This window comes from Hemiscyllium ocellatum, chromosome 10 (genome assembly GCF_020745735.1).
Source record: "Hemiscyllium ocellatum isolate sHemOce1 chromosome 10, sHemOce1.pat.X.cur, whole genome shotgun sequence".
Lineage (NCBI taxonomy): Eukaryota > Metazoa > Chordata > Chondrichthyes > Orectolobiformes > Hemiscylliidae > Hemiscyllium > Hemiscyllium ocellatum.
The window spans coordinates 80,104,591-80,128,290 of NC_083410.1; the positions used below are offsets into that span (position 1 = coordinate 80,104,591).

The 23,700-nt window shown below is 39.9% G+C and overlaps 1 protein-coding gene across 1 annotated transcript in view; it reads right to left on the reverse strand.

Annotated features, from left to right (window-relative positions):
• Positions 1-23,700, reverse strand: part of unc93a (unc-93 homolog A) — a 91,287-nt gene that overhangs the window by 42,518 nt on the left and 25,069 nt on the right. Inside the window, exon 3 of the mRNA XM_060831004.1 lies at positions 14,842-15,071. Coding sequence (XP_060686987.1) covers positions 14,842-15,071 — 230 coding nt within the window. The remainder of the gene's footprint in view (positions 1-14,841; positions 15,072-23,700) is intronic.

Consider the following 23,700-nt stretch of genomic DNA (forward strand, 5'->3'; position numbering starts at 1 on the left):
AAATTTGAGGGAAAGGGTCTAGAACAATGAAGGAATTTTGGAGGTTCAGACCTTCTCACTTTTTGTGCAGTGAACAACTGGAGGTAAAGGATCAAGACAGTTCCTGCATTGACAGATAGACAAGAACATGTTGCAGGAAACCATGAGGAACATTGCAGTCTGCTCATGTCCAATTTGCAGGCAGTGTCATACATTGGTCTACGTAAGAGACTATGCATCTTCACCAACTATTCCTTTTCTTCTTCACTACAAATGCTAATGGCCACCAGAAGAGGACAAAGCACAAGATGCTATAATCTCCCCCCAGCAGCAACAGCACCACCACCACCTCAGAGTCTGATGTCTCCGAAACTGCAGAGAAGGCGCTGGCATGGTTTTCATCTGGATACACCACCAGCACAGACATTCAGCTTGACAGATTCACTACCCAGTGTCATCTCAGAATCACATTCTGGTGGGCACATTACAGCCAAGAGTCCACTGATGTCAGAGTGGGCAATGCCCAAGGTCTCTGATATCTGGGTGACTGCTGGAAAAACCTGCTGAGCCCATGAGGATGATGGGCATGTACTCAGCCATCAGTGACAAGGTGAACGTGCTGTGATAGGTAAAGAAACATCAAGTAGTGATACCCAAGGCGCCCAGTAAGAGAGAGAGAAATATAAAAGATTGCATCCAAATTCTATCAACTGTCATAACTACTGCATGGGACCACTTGGCTGCTCCATGGAACCGGTGGTGGCAGTAACCCTGGGCAGCCAGCTGCTGAATATTTGCTCAAACATGTGCTATCACTATATTCATAAGTACACAGCATCAGTAGTGCAAAAAAGGGGTCTCTGTCTCACTGCTGGTGACCCTTCATCTCAAGGAGATATCAGAGGAATTCAGGAAGGTCCAGCTTAGGACACTTAATAAACACCCTGCCTTTCCACCTTCTCTACATCAGTGACCCAATTTCTTGTAGCAGATTAGGGCCAGAAGACTACACCTGCACCCGTTTGAAAAAAAAAACAATCTTACTGATACTGAGTTCACATGATCTTTTTCTGTTCATTATTATGACTTTTCCTGGCTTCATACCACAATTCATGAAGTGTGTGGAAGAAAAGGAGCAAATATGGAAGGATGCCAAGAGGCCCAAGTTGCATGATTGACTTCTGTGACCACTTACACCTGCAGATAGAGCTGAGGTTACCTTTATCTAGCTGATGGGTGTATCTCTTCTGAAAGAAGAAAATCGTTACGTACAGCAAAGTTAAAGTCACCACAGTCCCAGAAGACTGAAGGGCTGCTCTCTCATCTTCGATGATTGGTGGACAGCTTATAATTAGGGAATGAGTAAGTAATATACAATGCTGTCAGTCGCTTGAGCTTGCTCTGCCATTCAATTAGATCATACCTGATATTCTACCTCCAGGCACTTTCCTACATTATTCACATATCCTTTTCTACCTTTAATGGTTAGAAATCTATACATTTCTGTCTTACATATACTTGGACTAAGTCTCCACAACCTTCTGGAGGGCAATGCCGCAGATTCATCATCCTCTAATGTAACAATTCATCCTCATCCTAGTCCCAAATGCCCTATCTCTTGTTCAGAGTTTGTATCCAATGATTCTAGAACCCCTATCCTTGTTGAATCTACCTTCCTGAGCCCTATAGGACTTTTGCACGCTTCAATGAGATCACTTCTTATTTTTCTAAACTCTTGAGAATGTATGACTAATTTCCTTAGTTTCTTCTCATACAACAATCCTGCCATCCCAAGGATTAGTTTGGTGAATCCTCATTACAGTCCATGTATGGCAAATATATCTTTCCTTAATTAAGGAAACTAAAACTGTATACATCAATTACAGTTTCACAAGGCTCTATACAATTGCATGTAATGTATCTATATACACTCTATATATAATGTCTTTCCTCAAAAACCCTTACATTAATGGCTAATTTACTATCTGCTTTCTTAATTGCTTGTTGCACATGCATGTTAGCTTTCAGTAACTTATGAACAATGACAGCTAGGTATCTTTGAGCATCAACACCACTCAATTTCTCACTATTTAAGAAATACATTGGATTTCTGTTTTTCATACCACAGATGCTAATTTTGCACTTTCACACACTGCATTCTACCGAACATGTCCTTACCCAATCTGCCTAAACCCTCTTGAAGCCTTTACCTATCCTCCTCACAATTCACATTCCCACCTGGTTCTGCACCATCAGAAAACATTACATTTGGTCCAATTGTTCACATGGATTGTGAATAACTGGAGCACAAGCACTGATAATTGCTCCACTGCTCACCACAACCTGTCCACCTGAAAATGACCCCTTTATTCCCACTATGTTTTAAAAATAAACCAACTTGCTATCCATACCAAAATATTTACCCCCATTCCATATGACTGTACTCTTGCTATGTAACCTACTGTGTGAGACCTTATCAAAAGCCATATCCACAAGTTCCTCCTTATCTATTCTACTAGTTACATTCTGAAAACTTCTAGCAGAATGCTAGACGATACTTACTGAAATTGGTTTCATTCACAGTGTGGGTAAAATCATAGGAACTATAGCATAGCCTGAATGACTTCATCTGCCAAGATGACATGACTGGCGCAAGTTCTGATGCATTCAACTGTTAATAAGCTTGAGAGACACATGGTCTATAACATGTACACATCTGCTTTTGTTTTCAGTCATCTGCACTGTCGATCTTGGTGAAAGCAGCCAAGCTGCTAAGACCATCTTTGAGACTTTTAGAAACGTTGTCCCCTAGTATACTAACACCCAATTAATCTGCACTGCTAAATGTCACTTAAATGCAATTTTCCACTCCCAATATTATTATTATATATTTCCTAGTTATATCAAATACTACAAATAGATCCATAAAACTGTAAATAAATTATACTAGAAAAATGTATTATTTGTATTTTACCATTCTGCTACCATTTCCACAAATTCTTAACCATTTAAAACTGACTTCTAATATAGATAGACATTTTCTCTAATGTCTTTATTTCCCTCTCCTTTCTTACTTGAACATGCACCAATTCAGCACTCTGAATGATAAGCAATTCAATGGTTTTAAACTATATAAAATCTATTTTATAGGGATAGATTGAGATTTTACGATTGGAAGAATAATTGAAACTGTACAATTTGAATATAAAAACACAAAAAAGGAGGGTTAGTAGCACAATTTATCATATATAAGATTGATCTGTTTCTGCCCCTGAAATACACATGAATACAAAGCATCTCTTTTCTTAAAAGCAAATACATCAAACATAAATAACATTTAGAATTTTGTCCACTACCTTTTCCACTGATTTTTGTAAATAATTAAACAGATCCTTTTAGATACTGCACTTGAAGATATACATTGTATTAACTGACTAAACATTACTGATGCTGTTTGGAAAATAATAGTCAATACGTTTGGATTGCAGTCTACTTTCACCTCATAGAAACATATCTCTGACGAATTTTGAATTATTGAAAATACTGAGATCCTTGAGATTCATGGGTGGCATGATGGCTCAGTGGTTAACACTGCTGCCTCATAATGCCAGGGACCTGGGTTTGATTCCAGCCTTGGGCAACTGTCTGTGTGGAGTTTGCACATTCTCCCCATGTCTGTGTGGGTTTCCTCTGGATGCTCCAGTTCCCTCCCATAATCCAAAGATGTACAGGTTAGGAAAAATTGGGTATACTAAATTGTCCATAGTGTTCACGGATGTGTAATTAGATGTATTAGTCAGGAGTAAATATAGGATAATAGGGTAGGGAAATGGGTCAGTGTGAGTTACTCTTCAGAGGGTAGCAGTGAACTTGTTGGGTTGAAGGGCCTGTTTCCACACTGGAGGGATTCTATGGAGATATATTAAAAGTCACAATGAAAACTTCATAGTTAAATCTCATCGTACTTTGTAGGTATTCGTTATTGACTGATCATTGACGATTAGATTAGATTAGATTTACAGTGTGGAAACAGGCCCTTCGGCCCAACAAGTCCACACCGACCCGCCGAAGCGCAACCCACCCATACCCCTACATTTACCCCTTACCTAACACTACGGACAATTTAGCATGGCCAATTCACCTGGCCCGCACATCTTTGTGACTGTGGGAGGAAACCGGAGCACCCGGAGGAAACCCACGCAGACACGGGGAGAACGTGCAAACTCCACACAGTCAGTCGCCTGAGTCGGGAATTGAACCCGGGTCTACAGGTGCTGTGAGGCAGCAGTGCTAACCACTGTACCACCGTGCCGCCAAATACAATTATTGTATTTCTACTCTTGGGGCCCAAAGCATATGAGAGGTGGGATTTCTGAGCTTAGCTGAGACATTGTGCAGAACGTGAAAGTTAAAACTTGCTGCTACAAGGAAGTGAATCACTGAGTTGTCAGAAAAGTCTATGGCTGATGCTTTTGATGATGTTGCTCAGATCTGTAGTGTTGTGATTGTAATGAGGCCAGCCAGGTGCACCTCATAGAACATGAGTTCCCTGATTGTGACTGTTAATCTGGTCCAATCAGGGAGGCCAGGCTGACAATTGTCAGACATCCTGTACACTCCTTGTATCAGAGACAAGGACTTTCCACATGTGAATAAAGGGTAACTTGGTATCAGGACACCAAGCCTCTGTGGAGTTATTTCATGTAGCATAAATCATCCTCTGCTCACGGTATAGCATATAAGTTCACAGGTTTTTCAGTATCAATACACAATTCAGTAACGTAAACAATTGCACAGTACATACACACTTTTTCAGCTGAATTGATTGCTTATAAACATCACATTTACTTGCATTTGCTACGGTTATTAGAGAGATTTGCAACATAGTACATCCAGCATGACGAAAAAGGATCAAAAGCATTAATATTTCAAATCCACCAGAAACAACATACCATCTTCCATTGGCAGCAGATATATTTTCACAAGTCAACTGTTTGCTAACTTCTCTATACAGATGAGACATTCAGCTAAAGGGCAAGTGGTATCTCCTGTCAATGAAAATCCAAAGGCTAGATAGCTCTCATTGCATTGTCTCCAAACAGTTCTTACTCTTTTACGCTTTGGGTTCAGATATTTCATTGAATTAGCAAAGGTATCACCTCTTTTGAGAAGAAACTTATCAATTTCTTGTTAGAATCTATTCTAAGAACTTTACTGGCTTAACTAAAATTAATTCTCAAAATATTTACCTTAAAATCCATAGTAATGTAAAGATTTGTCCAGGCAGGCAGGTCAATTCAACCATCTTTCATCAATTGCATGCCTCTTTACTGTGCATGCACAGTTTCTTCTCATCCTAGAGATATGATCCTCAATCATCAAGCATGTTTAGTCTGAAAGCAAGCTGTAAAAGTAGATTTCACATCTTCCACGCGTACACGGTGCTGAATCTCAACTCTTGCAGGACATCAGGAATCTCCGTGAAGTGATGCTGCTTCTCATCTTGCTGCTGCACACCAGTGTGCCAGAAACAATTGGTTACAGTGAACTTGTCACTGGAAGAAATGGGTTTAGGGCAGTACCTTTGCAGATTAACACAGTATGATGTTGGGCATACACTTTTGGACCATTATAGTTAAATCATTGGTACTTTGAGATTGGTATGGAGCATAATCCCTGCGCTAGGAGAGATAGGCCAAAGGTAATATTAGTGACATGATTGTGGCAAGCTTCAGGCACCTCCCCAGCATGATTTCAGCATAACAGCCTGTATGCCATGGAGACTCGTGGAATATTATTTGGAAGGACAACAGGGCTCTTCCATTAGCCCAGTTCTTAGAAGAACAGGTAACAGGGAGAGCATGATTTATGGTGGGGGTAAGCAATCAGAGAGAAGTGATTTATCTGAGGAAAATTATTGAAAAGCAATTGTGTAGAAACCTGCAACCTTTTTTGATATTGTAGTGAAGATATCAGAAATGCCCCTGCACTTTCTAGCTTAACATTCATGTTGCCATATTTTACACAAAAACTTAACGTTTTGCTGATGGTCTCCAGCTTTCCCTTCAAGGCTCTGTGCAGGCCACGCTTCACTACCCACAGTCAGCTTGGCACCAGATTTCAAAGCAGTCCAGTTGAGAAAAGAAAGCTAAGGCAGCCTTTAGGCACTTTGCATATACAAACAGGGAGCTTATTTTATTTGTGAGAACTAGATGCCTCTTTTTTAGCCTTTCCTACTATGGCAAAGATGCAATATTGTTCCGTTATGTTCATGCACATCTTATTCATTACATTAGGTGATAAAACCAATATATTTCATAAGTGTAGAATTTGAGTAATGCAGTTTCCCCTTGTTAATTCCATTTCAATCAAGTACAAAAAAAAATCTTTTATGGATCAATGCATTAAATCTAAAAGCTTATAACAACAATTTATTTTTATTTCTTCTAACTTCTACGTCAATGAAATAAAAATGAATATTAAATGAAGTGGCATTACAATAGAGTTTTTTTTAAGATTAAATTCCCTACAGTGTGGAAACAGGCCCTTAGGCCCAACAAGTCCACATCAACCCTGTGAAGAGAAACCCACCCCCCTATATTTACCCCTGATAATCCACCTAACACCATGGGCAATTTAGCATGGCCAACCTAATCTGCACACCTTTGGACTGTGGGAGGAAACCAGAGCACCCGGAGGAAACCCACGCAGACACGGGGAGAATGTGCAAACTCCACACAGACAGTTGCCAGAGACAGGAATTGAACCCGCGTCCCTGGTTCTGTGAAGCAGCAGTGCTAACTGCTGAGCCACCGTGCCAACTATTCATTGTAGTCTTAACCAAAGAGATGCAAACAAACTTGCAACTTTGTTATATTATCAGCAGACAAAATTTTGTTTCCTGTTCACACTATAGTGATATCTACAAAAGCAGCTCCACTTTCAAAGGCATTGTGGTAATATAAACAAAGTAGTGTGCATGCCTCTGGAAGCAATTCATCACTGCTTTTTTTTTATTCTACCATATCATTTCAGCCAGTATTGAGCAGTGTCTCAACCCACAGCAAAGGAAATCAATTTCACATTACTATTAATTCTCCCTTACAGTGAATATTAGGGCAAAAATAAGTATAACTGAAGAATTCACATGGTATGAATGAAAATAAGCTGAACCTTAAGGCAAACACACATTCCCTTTCCCTCCCCTTTCAGCATTCTGGAGACCCCATTCCTTCCAAAATACCCTCGCCCATGCTCAATACTTCATTGCCTTTCACAGAATCAATTGAATCCCTATAGTGTGGAAGCAGGCTATTCAGTCCACCAAGTTCACAATGACCCTCTGAAGAGCATGACACTCAGATCCACCCTATCCCTGTAATCATGCTTTTCTTTGCTGCTTTCCTTTGCCATGCTGAGGCATCACACCTAACCTTTTACCTCTTCTCTACAAGGCCCATAAACATTTCTTTTAAATGAAACAGCGACTTACTTATACATCTTTCAATTTAGTTCAGTGCATTCACCTCTCACAATATGGTCACCTTCATATTGCAGAGACCAAAACAAACTGGATAACCGCTTTACAGAGGACCAGAATCATGATCCTAATGTTCCTGTTGTTTGGCATTTTAATTCATTATCTTGCATGAAGAATGATTAAATTGGAATCAAAATATTTACTCTTTTTTTCTCTCCAAATAATGCTGAACTTGCTGAATTATTTCCAGCATTTCTGCTTTTGAGGTTACTTTATTTGATGTGCTGCAAGTAATTGTTACTTACCAGTATAAATAGCTGAGAGAGTGTGGATCACAGCCATAGAATGGTGGACAGATGTAACATTCTGAGAGACTTTGTCATCATATTGTGGGCAATTGTTAGGTCCACAGTAGGCTAAAATCTCATCAGTGATGTTAGCTAAAAGCCAAAGAATGTGTGTTACTAGATCATAGGGTACAAATTTATTTTTCAGTAGGATTCCAACTTTCTTTATCATAATTTCATCAATTTACATATTTATAAATGATTATCAGTATTTTTGCCCATGCTCATCATGAAATCCACATAAGCTACAAATGCATTCACAATTTGCAATTCATACATATAAATGAAATAGATTGTGATGTAAATATTACTTTTTGTGTGTTGAGATTGCATTCATAATTATTTGTAATATACCATTACCACCTGAATATAATTAAACCTACTTGATTTATTTCCACAGAGTATGTAGCATTGGTGACAGGACAGCATTTAATGTCTTGTCTTTAGTTGTCCTTGAGAAAGTGATGGTACGTTGCCTCTTGAACTGCTGCAGTCCATGAGCTAAAGGTTGATCCAAAATGCCTTTGGGGAAGGAAATCCAGAATTTGACCCAGTGATAATGATGGAACAACAATGTATTTGCAAGTCAGGAAGGCGAATGGTTTGGAGATGAACTTCACATTTTATCCGTTCCCCTTGTCCTTCTCGATGGAAGTGATCGTGAGTTTGGAAGGCGCTGTCTAAGGATCTTTGGTGAATTTCTGCAGTGTATCTTGTAGGTAACACATACTGTTGCTACTGAGCATTGGTGGTGGATGGCAAGGACATGAAGCCAATCAAGCAGGCTGCTTTATCCTGGATGGCGTCAAACTTCTAGAATGTTGTTGGGGTATTCTATCACTGTGGCCAGTGGTGGACAGACATTGGGGAGTCAGGAGTTAATTGCTGCAGTGTCCCAAGCTTCTAACCTGCACTCATAGTCATTCTAATTATATGGCAAGTGCAGTTGATTTTCTGGTCAATAGTATCCCCAGAATGTTGATAATGGGGGATTCAGTGATGGTAATGCCACTGAATATCAAGGAGCAGCAGTTATATTATCTCATATTAGTCATGGTCATTGTCTGGTATTTTTGTAGCAGGAATGTTACTTGTCACTTGTCAATCCAAGTCTGGATATTGTCCAGATCTTGTTGCATTTAACAAGGACTGCTTCATTATCTAAGGAATCACGATTGATACTAAAACATAGTACAATCGTCAGTGAGTATCCTTCCTTCAAACCTTATAGAATCATACAGCATGGAAACAGACCCCTCAGTCCAACCAGTCCATGCCGACCATAATTCCAAACTAAACTAGTCACACTTGCCTGTGCTTGGCCCATATCTCTCCAAACATTTCTTAATTATGTACTGACCTAAATGTCTTTTAAACATTGTAACTGTACCCGCATCCATCACATCCTCTGGATGTTCATTCCATATGCAAACCACTGTCCATGTAAAAAAAGTTGCCCCCATGTCTTTTTTAAATCTCTTTCTCTCTACTCATCTTAAAAATATGTCCCCCTAGTCTTGAAATCCCCCATCCTAGGAAAAAGAAACCTGCCATTCACCTTACTTACACCCCTCATGAGTTTGTAAACCTCTATAAGGTCAACCCTTAACTCCTGCACTACAGTCAAAAATGTCCCAACCTATCCAACCTCTTCCCATGACTCAAACCATTTATTCCAAGTCACATCGTGGTAAATCTCTTCTGAACCCACACCAGGTTAATAATATCCTTCCTATAACAGGGCAATGAGGAATGGGCATAGTACTTCAGAGGAGACCTTACTAACAACCTGTACAACCATGACATAGCATCCCAACTCCTATACTCAAAAGTCTGAGCAATGAAGGAGAGAAGGACAGGATGATGGAGGAAAGAATATTCATGAAGCAGCTGAAGATGTTTGGGCCTAGGACACTGCCCATGGGAACTCTGCAGAGATACTCTGGAACTGAAGTAACTAACCTCCAACAACCATAACCAGCTTCTGGTGTGCCAGGTATGACTAAAACCAGTGGAGAGTTGTCCCTGATTCAATCATTCCATTTTGCTAGGGTAGTACAAGGCATGCCTAATAAAAAAAGAGGTGCTACAAAACAGGACTATTTGTGTGCTAAACAGATAAGCAGCAACTTATAGAGAGGGCTAAGTGATTCCACAACCAACAGATCAGAACTAAGCTCTGCAATTCTGCCACATCTAATTGTGAATGACAATAAACTATTAAGCCATTCACTGGAGGAAGAGGCTCCACAAATATCTCCATCCTCAATGATGGCGCATCAGTGTAAAAAAAAAATGGGTGAAGCATACAAACAATCCTTGGCTAGAATTATCAAGTGATTGATCCATCTCAGCCTTTGCTGGAAGTCCCCAGCATCACAAACACTAATCTTCAGCCAATTTACTTCATTCCAAGTGATATGCAAAGATGGCTGAAGGCACTTGATGCAGCAGGCATTCTAATCATAGAATCGAAGACTTGTCTTATCTGCTGTTGTGAATTTTATCACAAGTTTCAAACTGTGAGTAACGTTTTCAGAGCCAATTGTTGGTGCTTTCTTGGTGAGCTGTTATTAAGAGAATATTAAGGTATTAAGAGAAAGGTTTATATCTTCAGATTTGTAGGTATAGAATTCAAATAGACAGAGAAAATCCTCAGGGAGAGCTCTGTTATTATTAAAATTGAGTTAACACAATTCAAAGGGGTGTGCTCTACTGAATGCCCTCTTTTTGCAATATTGGAAATGAGAAAAATAGTTCAGGTAAAGCAGTTTTGGATCACAAATCTCTGGTCGCATGGTGTCTTGGAATACTGAAAAACAGATCTGCTCCTACTCTTCCTCCTCCATTTATTGCTACCAGATGTTGGTAGTAATAAATTAAAATTGATCCAAAATCTCTCATGAGTCAAATAGTCATAAATCTTCAAAGATAAAAGAAATATCTAGACTTGGATGCATTGCAAGCAGGGTACTGAAATAAACTCATAACTATTGCTGTAAAGTGAAACATGTTGCACTCATCAAGGCAAAAGAAAATCTATCAGATTTCAAACAATCATGATTTATACAATAGGTGACAAGTTAACACTAATTGGCGAAGGTGTTGGCATGGAGTACGCAACAGGAAATTATCGGTACTCTTGCTTCCAGCCATTCAAATAATCAATAGGTCTTGAATTTTTTTTATTATTTGTGGAGAACAGGGGTCTGTATGTAACGGGGCCATTCCTGATGAAGGGCTTTTACCCGAAACATTGATTTTCCTGCTCTTCGGATGCTGCCTGACCTGCTGTGCTTTTCCAGCACCACTCTAATCTAGACCCCGCCTGTATGTAAATGTAAATTACTTTAGCAGGGATAAGTGAGGCGTATTATGAGTTCAGCTCATCATCAGAAATTAATTGTTAGTTTATCAAGTGTAATAACCAATTCGAGATGATCAGTAAAGCTCGTAAATTCGAAATGCAAGCATACACCAAACTTGCTGTGCAATACACATTCGACTCATGGAGGATGGCGTGTCTTTGAGGTGTAGGTTGCAAGTCTTAACTGGGTTCAAACACAAATTCATCCAGGAGGTTGGGAGAAGAGGCATATTATCCCATTCCCAGTGCAGCAAAACATCAGATAAGGCCACGAGTCTCAAATATCTGCTTGGTGGCAATCCTGAGAGGCCACTGCAGGTGAACTGCTTTCCTTTCACTAAGTACTGTGAGCATTCAACGTGAGCCGCACTGTATGTTCTTAGTAAAACAGACTGCTAATGATGTGGAATCATAGAATACCTACAGTGTGGAAACAGGCCCTTCAGCCCAACATGTCCATACCAATCCTCAGAAGAACAACCCAGACCCATTCTCCTCCCCTATTATTCTATATTTACCCCTGACCAATGCACATAACCTACACACCCCTGAACACTCCAGGCAATTTAGCCTGGCCAATTCACCTAACCTGCACATTTTTGAACTGTAGGAGAAAAACCGGAGGAAACCCACACAGACACAGAGATAATGTGCAAACCCCTCACAGACAGTCAGCTGAGGCTGGAATCAAAACTGGGTCCCTAGCGCTGTAAGGCAGCTGTGCTAACCATTGAGTCACCATGCCACCCCTGTCCTTTGTTCTACTAGCTTATACTTTTGAGTACCCTACCATGCCACCAATGTTTTGCTGTTTACCCCTGAAAATCATTGACTTTTAAAGAAATATTATATAATAACTCACATAACTCTGCAATTTGTCGCAGCAGCAAAGAAGCCCTGCATCCTAAGTTCAGGAAACCAAGATATGGAAACAGAATGTGTAGAAAGAAGAACTGATGACGGCAAGAAGTCATTTTTGTAGAAGTGATGTATAAATCCCCTAGTAGCAAACCTATGACAGGATGGAGAATAAAGGAAGGAATAATGGGAGCTAATCAGAAAGGCATGGCAGTAATCATGGAACATCTATGTACTGATTGAAAAGGTCGGGTGGGCAAAGTTGCCTAGATGAGTAGTTCATAGAATTTTTTACAAGGTAGGTTCTTAGAATAGCACATTTTGGATATGTTCAGAGAGCAGGGATATTTCAGAATAGAGAGAATAAATACATTCCCAAGAGGAAGAATACTTCCAGAGGACTGACCCACCATCTGTAGTTAACAAGGAATGTTGAAGATAATGTCAAACATAAAGACACAACATGGAATTGTGCACAGACAGGAGGTTCACTCTATGCTGTTATTTATATTTCATCCATAGAGTATGGAAATAGACCCTTCAGTCCAAGTCAACCATGCTAACCAGACATCCCAATTTGAACTAGTCCCATTTGTCAGCATTTGCCCCATATCCATCTAAATCCTTCCTGTTCATATACCCATCCAGATGCCTTTTAAATGCTGTAATTGTACCCGCTTCCACCATTTCTTCTGGCAGCTCGTTCCACATATGCACCACCTTTTGCATGAAAAGGTTACCCCTCAGGTCATTATTAATTTTTTTCTCCTTTAACCTTGAACCTATCCCTTCTAGCTTTGGACTCCCCTACCCTGGGAAAAAGATCTTGGCTAGTCACTCTATCCATGCCCCTCATGATTTTATAAAGCTCTATAAGATCACTCCTCAGCCTCTGATGCTCCAGGGAAAATAGCCCCAGGCTATTCAGCCTCTCCCTATAACTTAAACGCTTCAGTCCCAGCAAAAACCTTGTAAATCTTTTCTGCACCCTCTCAAATTTAACAACGTCTTTCCTATAGAAGGGTGCTCAGAATTGCATGCGGTATTCTGGAAGTGGCCTCATCAATGTCTTTTACAGGTGCAAAATGGCATCTCCTAAACTCAATGTTGTGACCAATGAAGGCAAGCGTATCAAACATCTTCTTCACCAGGTTGTCTACCTACGACTCCACTTTCAAGGAACTATACACCTGCAACCCATAGGTCTCTTTGTTTGGCAACACTCCCCATGGCCCTACCATTACTTAAATAGTCCTTCATGTGTAATGCTGACTTTGCTCATGACACAGCAATGTAAATCTTAAATCACGCACATTTCGAGCGAGCATGCATATGCAGTTACCCTGCAGTTGTTGTGTCAGCAGACAGTGTCTTACTCTGAGGTAATTAATTAATCCTGTCAGTTTACACAATAGCTGAAAATGTGTTGCTGGAAAAGTGCAGCAGGTCAGGCAATTCTCCTGCTCCTTGGATGCTGCCTGACCTGCTGCGCTTTCCCAGCAACACATTTTCAGCTCTGATCTCCAGCATCTGCAGTCCTCACTTTCTCCTCGAAGAGTTTACACAGTACCAAGTCTAGTACAATCTGTTCTCTGGTTGGTTCCAATACATGCTGCTCTAAGAAACTATCTCAAAGGCATTTGTTGAACTTCTCATCGAGGCTACTATTACCACACAGTCACAGAGATATACTGTACGGAAACAGACTCTTCAGTCCAACTCTTCCGTGCCAACCAGGAATCCTGAATTAATCTAGTCCCATTTGTCTGCATTTGGCCCATATCCCTCGAAACCCTTCCTATTCATATACCTATCCAGAAGCCTCTTAAATGCTGTAATTGTGACAGCCTCCAATACCTCCTCTGGCACCTCACTCCATACAGGCATCACCCTCTCCATGAAAAGTTGTCCCTTTGGTCCCTTTAGTCTCCAATCCTAAACCTATGCCCTCTAATATTTACTCCCACAACCCAGGAAAAAGACCTTGTCTATTTACCATATCCATGCCCCTCATGATTTTATAAAACTCTATAAGGTCACCCCTCAGCCTCCAACACCCAAAAGAAAACAGCCCCAGCCTATTCAGTCTCTCATGATAGCTCAAACCCTCCAATCCTGACAACTTCCTTGTAAATCTTTTCTGAACCCATTCAATTTTCACAACATCCTTCCAATATCAGGGAGACCAAAAATGCACACAATATTCCAAAAGTGGCCGAAGTAATGTCCCATATAGCCACAACATCAGTCTGATTTTCCAGTCTATTAAAAAGGTGGTGTGTTGGGGAGCATGGATTGTCTTGAGTTAGCATTAAGGACTATCAGGGCTACGGGAGTGGCTACAACGGCAAGGTAGGTATTATGGGGAATTGTGGGGAATAGGTACAGAATGAGGTTCCTGTGCTGGCTAAGATGTACACAAGCAATGTTATGGGCATGGGGATTATGAGCTGGAGGGATGTTTTACGTTTTATTCTTTATTTTAAGATTTTGAACAGTATTGGAGATTGCATCCATATCTGGCATCCTCTCACTACCTCAAGGTTCTCCTATGCCAATTCGATTGATGTCTGTAAGCCAAGATCAATCTGACATGCAGGCAACGTTTTAAAAAGAAATCAGGTTAATGGAGCCATGAATTCTCCTAACTCTGCACAACTGACCTTTGAGCAAAACTCCAGGCTTTAGTCTACATAATCATCAATGCAGCACAGTAATTAAGTACATTTTCTACAGAGAAAATGTACAAAGTATTAAATAGATAACAATGCATCTTCTATTGTAGTTTTTCCATACAGATGTCTTCTTACCTTTTCTGGAACTGTATTGAAATATTAATGATGACAATAGATTGCCCCAAACAGCAGAAGACTGGAATACAAGGAAGAATATCCCAAAGTAGTGGTTTACTATATTTTCTCCAATCTTATTAAATTTTTTTGCGTATTGGTAACCACAAATGGTAAGATAGGCACATTTAGCCGACCAAAGTGGTGCTCCTCCTGTTCCAAGAATTATTGCAGTGGGAATAAGTGTATACCTATGAAAAACAATATCTTCATTACAACTGCAGGATTAATAGTTAATGTCTATTTCATTGCATAATTTTCATAATTCACATCAAGGGCTGATTAATTGATATGATTTATTCAATTTTGGCTTTACAAGATGTATAACCTTGGAATAGTACATTCTACATTTATGCACAGTAGTGGGTACTTGCTATGTCATGTCCATTATTTTACAGCAGGGAACATTGCAATAGACTAAATCTATTTAATCGTGTTGATCGTAATCATTGATACTACATGCAACATGATTTTGGATGACCCATTTAGATATCATTCTCTTATTGTAGAAACAAGTTCTATTCCACTGTGATTGGGCTGATACAACAGCAATTTTCAGACAAATGCTGTATATGATAAAGTTGTACATTACAGTTATATTAATGGAGTGTAACAGAGTTGATATACTTAGTAAGTCTAGCCAACCCTCCTTATTTTTGGGAATACAAATTATTTCCTAAAGTTGTGATTTAAGTTATATCCAGAAACTTAAACCTTCTACTCAAGAAGGTTGATGCATCACCATGGAAGGTGGTCCTCATCTACCTATCGTTAATGAGACGCCCACTTACATGATCCTTTTAGAGAAAATGAGCAACTATTTATCACCATTTTAGCTCTCAAATGTCACCTATGCAAGAAGAATTGATTTTAGGAATCAAGTTCAGACACCTTAGCGAAGCACAATCTTAGGCTAGAGTAGATTTTTAAAATTAATTTTGTACCTATAACAAATTAAAATATCAATTGACAGTGGACTGTATAATTTATGGAGGTTAGAAACTTTGCATTTATTTACTGCTGAAAGATTTACTGAAGTAATGATAAGAGACAAGTGAGTGTTTCATCTTATAATGTGGATAATGGGTTCAGAGAGTACATTTTATTGAAATGTGGCATGATGAAGTAAGACTGGTGTTGAAGATAAACTATGTCACTTGGAAGATAAAGACTTAAATGATAAAAAAAATCTTATATCCACATAACAATTATTGAATAAATATAGGTCATATGCTCCTCTCCTTCATTTAGTTCTGACTCCAGTGAAGTCTCGGCCTCACTGACAGGTCCAAATAAGTCATGTCTTTAATGAAAATGTCTACACATGATCTGCAGCATACAGGAAAATCATCCAACAATGTGCTGGTAGTGAAGGTGTACATTTGACAAACTGATGGTCCTCTTAATAACCAGATTAAGAGAAATACAAGGCTCATTGTAATGCTCTCTCTTAAAGAAGTTGAAGAGATATGTTTAATTGATCTTACTCTCACAGACACAAACTCAGTAACGCTGCTCACATTTTAGCTGTTGGCAAAGGAGAAGATCTACAGAGACATCAGGCACGAGTGTACAGAAGCCAGGACAGAGAAAAGGGACCCACTAGTGTCAATTCACTCAAGGGACAACTTACAAATTGGTTTTCCTAAAGGAGTCAGATTTTCATGGATGAGACTACAGTAGAAGGTGAATGGGCGAACATACTGATGCCTGATGCGATAAAATTCCTCCCAAAATGCTGACAATGTCACAACATACAGAAGGGTAGGTCCAACTTACACAGAGCTTTGTGCAGAATTTAGAACCTATCCTTTCCACCATGGAACAAGTAATCACTTCCATCAGCGCACATGCTGAACTCACATGTAATGCAGAGTTTAATTGCTGATATGACAGATTTCATTGCAACACAAATAGCTCCCACTATTTCCATTGAAGGTTTGTTGCTGCTGTGAAAGCTCAGACTGTTGTCATAATGGCTTTGGATACTCTGGTTGAAACAGGCACACTAAATATCAGAACAGTTCATCAATATGTGCTCCAGCAGATCAGGAGTATTGCTGAGGCACCCATTCCTGGCAGTTGTTTCTTGCAGATGGAATTTACAGGCCTCTTTCAGGAGGAAACCTGGTATTTCAGAAGTTACTCTTATATAGATCGTAGAATCCCTACAATTTTAAAGCAGACAATTTGCCCTATTGAGTCCATTCCAATTCACCAAAGAGCATCATGCCGAGGCCCCACTGACCCAGCTCTATCCCCGTAACCCTGCATTTCCCAGGGCTAATCCACTGAACATGCACACCTGTAACACAATGGGAAATTTAGCATGGCCAATCCATCTAATCTGCACATCTTGAGTCTGTAGGAGGAAACTAGAGCACGCAGAGGAAATCCACACAGACAAGGGGAGAATGTACAAACTCCACGTTTAAAATAAAAATTTTATTTTTAAAAGTAAAGGTAAAGGAGGTGTATTTTTTCCACAGCCTACATATGCATGGTTCATGGACTCCACAGCACCATGCATAAACAGTTGGTCTAAGAGCCTGTGAATCAGGCTCTTGGTGCTATGAGGCAGCAGGGCTAACTACTGAGCCACTGTGCCCGCCCCAAAGTAGTTGTCATTTCCTGTAAAGCAGTCAGCCCTGACCACTGCAGTCCAGGCCTTAGTGACACCCTTTAAAGTCAGGCCTTCTAGACCTGGAGCCACTCAAAGTCAGTCTCCAAACATCTATCTACTGCCTCTTCACTTAGAACACTCATGTTACAATAAACCAAGAAAGTGACTGGAATAGACATCTAAATACTGTGGCTGCATGAACAGGTCAGAGGCTAGGAACTCAGCAGCAAGTAAAGCTTGATTCCTCCAAAATGTCTACTATCCAACATGGAACAAGTCAGGACTTTAATGAAATATTTTCCACTTGCCTGGATGACTGCAGCTGCAATGATACTCAAGAAGCTCAAAACAGAATAAGGCAGCTTACTTGACTGGCATTGCATGCATAACTGGCACATCATAACAGAGATTTTTAACCATGCTATGATGCGCCAATAGCAAAAATTCACCAAGCCTGCTTACACAACATCGTTCAAATATCCGTCACTGTCACTTGGTCAAAACCCTGCAACTCCCAAACAGCACAGTAGACATACCTACACAAAACGGGCTGCAGCAGTTCAAGAAGTCAGGTCATCACCACCTTCCCACAGGCAACTAGGGATGGGCAGTAAATACTGGCCCAGCCAGCCAGCACACATGTTGGAAATAAAAAGAAATTCCAGTTTTATTGCCTCTCCTTAAGTGAGCAAAATCGTTCAGACTGTAAGGACAGAACGGGCACTGAAGTGCCTTATCTCCCTCCGCAACACTTTTGATTTAGTTCTTCCCACGTTTTTGTTTTTTTTGTTATTGTTACACTGCCCTAGTGGGTAGTGCTTGTAACTTGTTACTTAGATAATTAATTAATCAATGATTTTATAGTAGATTTGTTCAAATAAAACATTGTCTTCTTAGTGTATCAGAGTAGTGGACCAACAGCACAGAAGTCAATGAATCAAAGCTATCTTTACATATAAATGTAAAAAGTGCAGTATTTGTATTTCGTTCCTGCCCTTGTTTCTCCACCTTTTTGAATTTTGTTATTGTTATACTGCCCATGATAGGCAAAATTAGTTGTTTGTTCATTGTGAATTGGATAATTTGACAAATTGGCAGAGGGATTCCAAACAAGGGTTTGGAATTTTTATAATTACTTGATTAGGTGTTTTGATAATTGATGGTTGGTTATTTAATCTAAAAGAGCTGCTTTTGTTTCACACAGGAGTTGTACCTCTTTCCATCGGGACCCATGAAGGGTATTTTTCCTTACAACCATAGATTAATATGATTCACAGGCTCTTAGACCAAGTTTATGTATGGTGCTGTGGAGTCCGTGAACCATGCGTATGTAGGAAAATTACACTTCCTTTACCGTTACTTTTAAAAATAAAATTATTTTTGTTATAGTCACATCCTTATCACTTGTCTTTAGATGGAGCACATGGTACCTACCGATATCCTTTAACCTCTTCAGAATAGGTGGGGGTGAATGACTTGGTGAATTAAAATGGACTAGAGAACAAGTCATGTTCAATTCCAAAAAGGTCCACCAGGGGGCAGGGGCATGCATGCTCACTTTTGGATAAGCTGCTGCTCATAATCAAATTTGCTGCTACCATCTGAAATAAGTCCACAGGGCCATCGACATGTCACCCTTTACTTCCATGTATATAGTGCTTGACACCAGCACGGCTCTCAGAGTGAACAGATCCTCTGACATTCCTGTTTATATCTGTCTCTGTATCCTACTGAAGCTCATTAGTACCTGTGCACAAGCCCTTTTATCACTATGGCATGACATGCACTTCCCACTGGATGTGCATGCATTTATCCCAGACACTACTTTCACTCTCAGGAGCAAGTAAAAAATATCTTGGTGGAAGGTAATACTAGAAATACAGAAAATAGGAGTAGGCCTTTTGGTCCTTCAAGCCTGCTGTGCCATTCATTTTGATCATGACTGATCATTCAATTCACTGTCCTCTTCCTGCTTTTTCCCATACACTTTGATCTCTTTTGTCCTAAGAGCTACATCTAACTCCTTCTTGAAACATTGAATACTTTGGTCTCAATACTGTGGTACAGAATTCTCAAGCTCACTATTCTCTGGGTGAAAAGATGAGTTTCCAGTTTCCTCATCTACCCTCCCCCCCACCTTACTCTAATCTTCCAACTCAGCACCACCCTCCTGAACTGTCCTACCTGTCCATCTTCCTTCCCACCTATCTGCTCCACCCTCCACTCCAACTTATCACCATCACTCCCCCATCTTCATCCACCTATTCCTAGATATCTTCCGCCTAGCCCCATGCCCCTCCCATTCATCTGTCACCCACCTTGGGCCACGTTCACATTCCTGATGAAGAGCTTATGCTGGAAACTCTCCTGCTCCTTGGATTCTGCCTGACGGGCTGTGCTTTTCCAGTGCTACACTTTTATATTCTAGGACAAGAGGCCATCGTCTTTGGATAAGGGGTAGCAAATTTAAAATAAAAGAGTTGAGAAAAAGCTACTTCTCCCAAATGGTTGTGAAACTATGGAATTCTCTCCCACAAAGTGTGGTGGATGCTGGGACAGTGAGTAAATTTGAGGGGTTAGACAGAGGGTTTTATTTAGTGATGGGTTGAAGGGATTATGATCGAGTGGCAGAGCAGACTCGATGGGCCAAATGGCCTAAATCTGCTTCAATATCTTATCAACGTATGAACAATGATTACACACCACAATTGCTCACATCACTCCATCCATGTAATGCTTTCTTTTTAAAAAAATGCAATCTCCATCAATTACCATTAAACCCTATCTCTTTTCATTCGGTTCTATTAACTATCTCTAACATTATCTCTTCTTACCTACAATTTGTATTATGGTCTATCTCCTGTGTCACCTTACCGGTCTATTTATTTTGATTATATAACAACATTATTCGATCTGTTTACTCTCTTCAACTCTTCAGTGAGATCTGTTGCAATTGTTTTGTTCTCTGGCTTGATTTGATGTACTGAGATTTATTTCTCGGCCCTACAGTTCTCGGCTCACAATTTCTTCAGTTTCAGAATATATATTCTATGAATCTAATTATATCAGAGCATTGTTTTCGGTACGCTTTGAAACATACATGTGATTATTGAACAGATAGACTAATAGTGTCTGCCTTATAATTTTCTACATACCCTGTTCACCTTGTTATATTCCAAGAAGGCTCTGTAGCTACATGCCTTTTCCATTCTGCCATGCAATGTGGTGTAGAATGTAGCACACCGTGATTTGTCTAACTCATGCATCTTGACACCTTAAGGGATCGTCAACATTTTGAAGACCTACTCCATCACCCTTCTGTAGTCTTATAACATTTATGATACAGCTCATGTGCTTCAATCTACAAGTTTCTGAGTGACGTCATCAGCCATTTCCAGGAAGGAAAATTGTGAAAATTAACCTGAGTCCCTAAAAGGCTGACATGATAAATTATAATGGGGATACAGAAATAATTAATGAAGTAGTACTTTGGATCAGTCTTTGTAAGAGGAAACCCAAAAATTCATATCAGAAATAACTGAATTATAATTAAAAAGTAATCCAATATGCATATTCCAATCACTGGCTTTAATTTGGCTGTTTACCAGTTCACAGAAGCTTAGGATTTGTTAGAATGATCACTGAATAACCTGTTTGATTCCAAATGATCACACTGGAGCTCCTTTCTGATTAGAAGGTGGTGAATAGATTTCTTTGTGCCTTCCCCATTCCTTATTCCCCAGGAATTCAGGCCTTTCTGAAGGATGGAAGATTTAAGGTATTGTTGTCTTACTGGGGAAAATATCCTTAGCAGGGGGTGGGCGGAGAAAACTAGAATTCAGTTTTTATTTACCAAAGTGTGTAAAAGTAATCCCTGAACATAAGCACTGTGAACAAACCCTTTCACACAAGCAAGTAAGAAAGTTGCCATGAGCAGTGAAGAATTAATTGGTATAAGTCCCAGTCATTGCTTCAACATCTCAACTGCCATTTTCTTTTCACTTTACTTTCACTGGCGAGTTCCAGAAAGTCTGGGGAAATCTGTACAACCGAAGTTAAACACCAAATTCCAGATTAATATTGCTGTATTAACATATTAAAATTGATAACCCACTTCGCATGAAGCCATTATTTGTACACAGACTAATGCATTGAAATTAATTGTGGAAACGGTTGGGTTGCAGTTGGATTCCTAATGGGCTTACATATTCTGCCCCCAAATCCACACATGCATGCATATTAAAATTCTTTCCCTTAGAGTTTAATCTCTTCTTGTTGATGCAAATGGTGGCCATGATTAAGGGATGCAATAGCCACATGAGTGCAATCCATTATTCCACAAACCTTGGGTATTCCTTCCACTTCATGAAACCATAGTTACCCATCCTACAACTATCAGTTGTCCAAGGGAAAACAGATAAACAAATTGTTCCAACTAACAATGTATTTTTGACCTGCATGTCTGGGAGTCGTGGCAGATGTCTGCAATGCATTTCCGCTCCTACCTGGCCAGTTGGTCCTAATTCTTCTAACAGTTCCTTTGAAAACAGTGATACAAGGGATCTCCTAATGAATCACACAATCACAGAACAGAATCAATGAATCTCTAATGGGGTATCAATAGCTGGAGTCTTAGGGCTCGAATCAGACTAGAAGGGAGACAGATAGTTAATATGAATGAAAATGATAGGTAAAAACAATGACTGCAGATGCTGGAAACCAGATTTTGGATTAGTGGTGCTGGAAGAGCACAGCAGTCCAGGCAGCATCTGAGGAGCAGCAAAATCGACATTTCGAGCAAAAGCTCTTCATCAGGAATAAATGAATGAAAATGATGTTGTGCTTATTGATGTCCTATCTCCTTCACACCTGTCTCATAACAGGAAGGTAGGAGTGGAATACTAATCAGGCCCAATCAATATCATGAGAAGTTTGTTAAACGCATATCTCTGATAGAGATTTGGAGTGTTCTGGGGGCATTCAGCAGCAGTATGCCTTAGGCCGGCTTAAGGCAGAGGCACATAAACCACATCAATAACGAGTGGAAGAGACAAGAAAAGTTTCAAAAAGGTAGAAGGGCTTACCCCTTTGAACTGAAAGGTACATCAGTCATCACAGGTCATGAAAAGAGACAGCATTATGAAGTTTGGCACATCAGGGGGTCATCACCTCTTGGTATCACTTGAGCATAGAATTGTGAGCAAGGTTGTTTGGAGCCCGCATGAGCACCAGGAAAGGTATATCTTGAAATAAAGATTGCACCCTCAGGAAGTGAGACCATTGAAGATGAAGAATGGCAGCCTATATAGGAAGGGCACAGCACTGAACATTTAGGCATCTTCAGGAGGGGAATGAGTGATACAAAGAAAAAAAAGGATTGAAGAACAGAGACAAGGGTGAGGGCATTTATAGATGTCAGGGAAGCCAACCCAACTCTTTTTTTTTCCCATCTTCATGATGAAAATTCAGCTCCTTTGGCCTCTTAGTGCATTGGGAAGAGAAGACAGCAGAAGGTGCAAAGGAAAAATGCACAGTGATCAATAGTTAAAATAAAATGAAATTATCTGAGAGACGGGTATTTCTGTAAATATTTGCAAAGTACCTAACAGCTTTAGATATGTACATTTTTCTATAGCACATATTAATCCTGGTCAGTATTTTGTACAATTAAGATGATGATTGAACATGATACAGTTGGTAACTGAAATATATGACCTCACCATTTTATTAACATCCCAACGCATCTCCCCATTTTAATTCAGAAGCTTAATGTCACAATAAAATGGGACGAGTATAAAATTGAATGAATAGGGACTTTTGCAGTTCAGTGGTAACATCCCTACCTCTGAGCCAAGGAGCACGGGTTCAAGTCCCACCTATTCTAAAATAGCTAATAACATCTTGGAACAGGTTCATTTGTAAAATCCTAAAATTGTACTAGGATCTGGTTCAAGGGATCCTTGGTACATTTACCATCACATGTTTCCAAACAATCCTAACAATGTGTCATTTAACTTACTCTGCCTGACATCTCAACACATGAATTTAAACATTGATATTTTGATCATGGCTGTTCTGCTTAACTTACTGGACTGAATCCAATTTGGGTAGGGTCCACCTACAGCAAGCTATAGGACTCGATCTGACACAAGGCTCCACGGGAAGGGGACAGGATCCAAATCTGGATTCTGGATAAC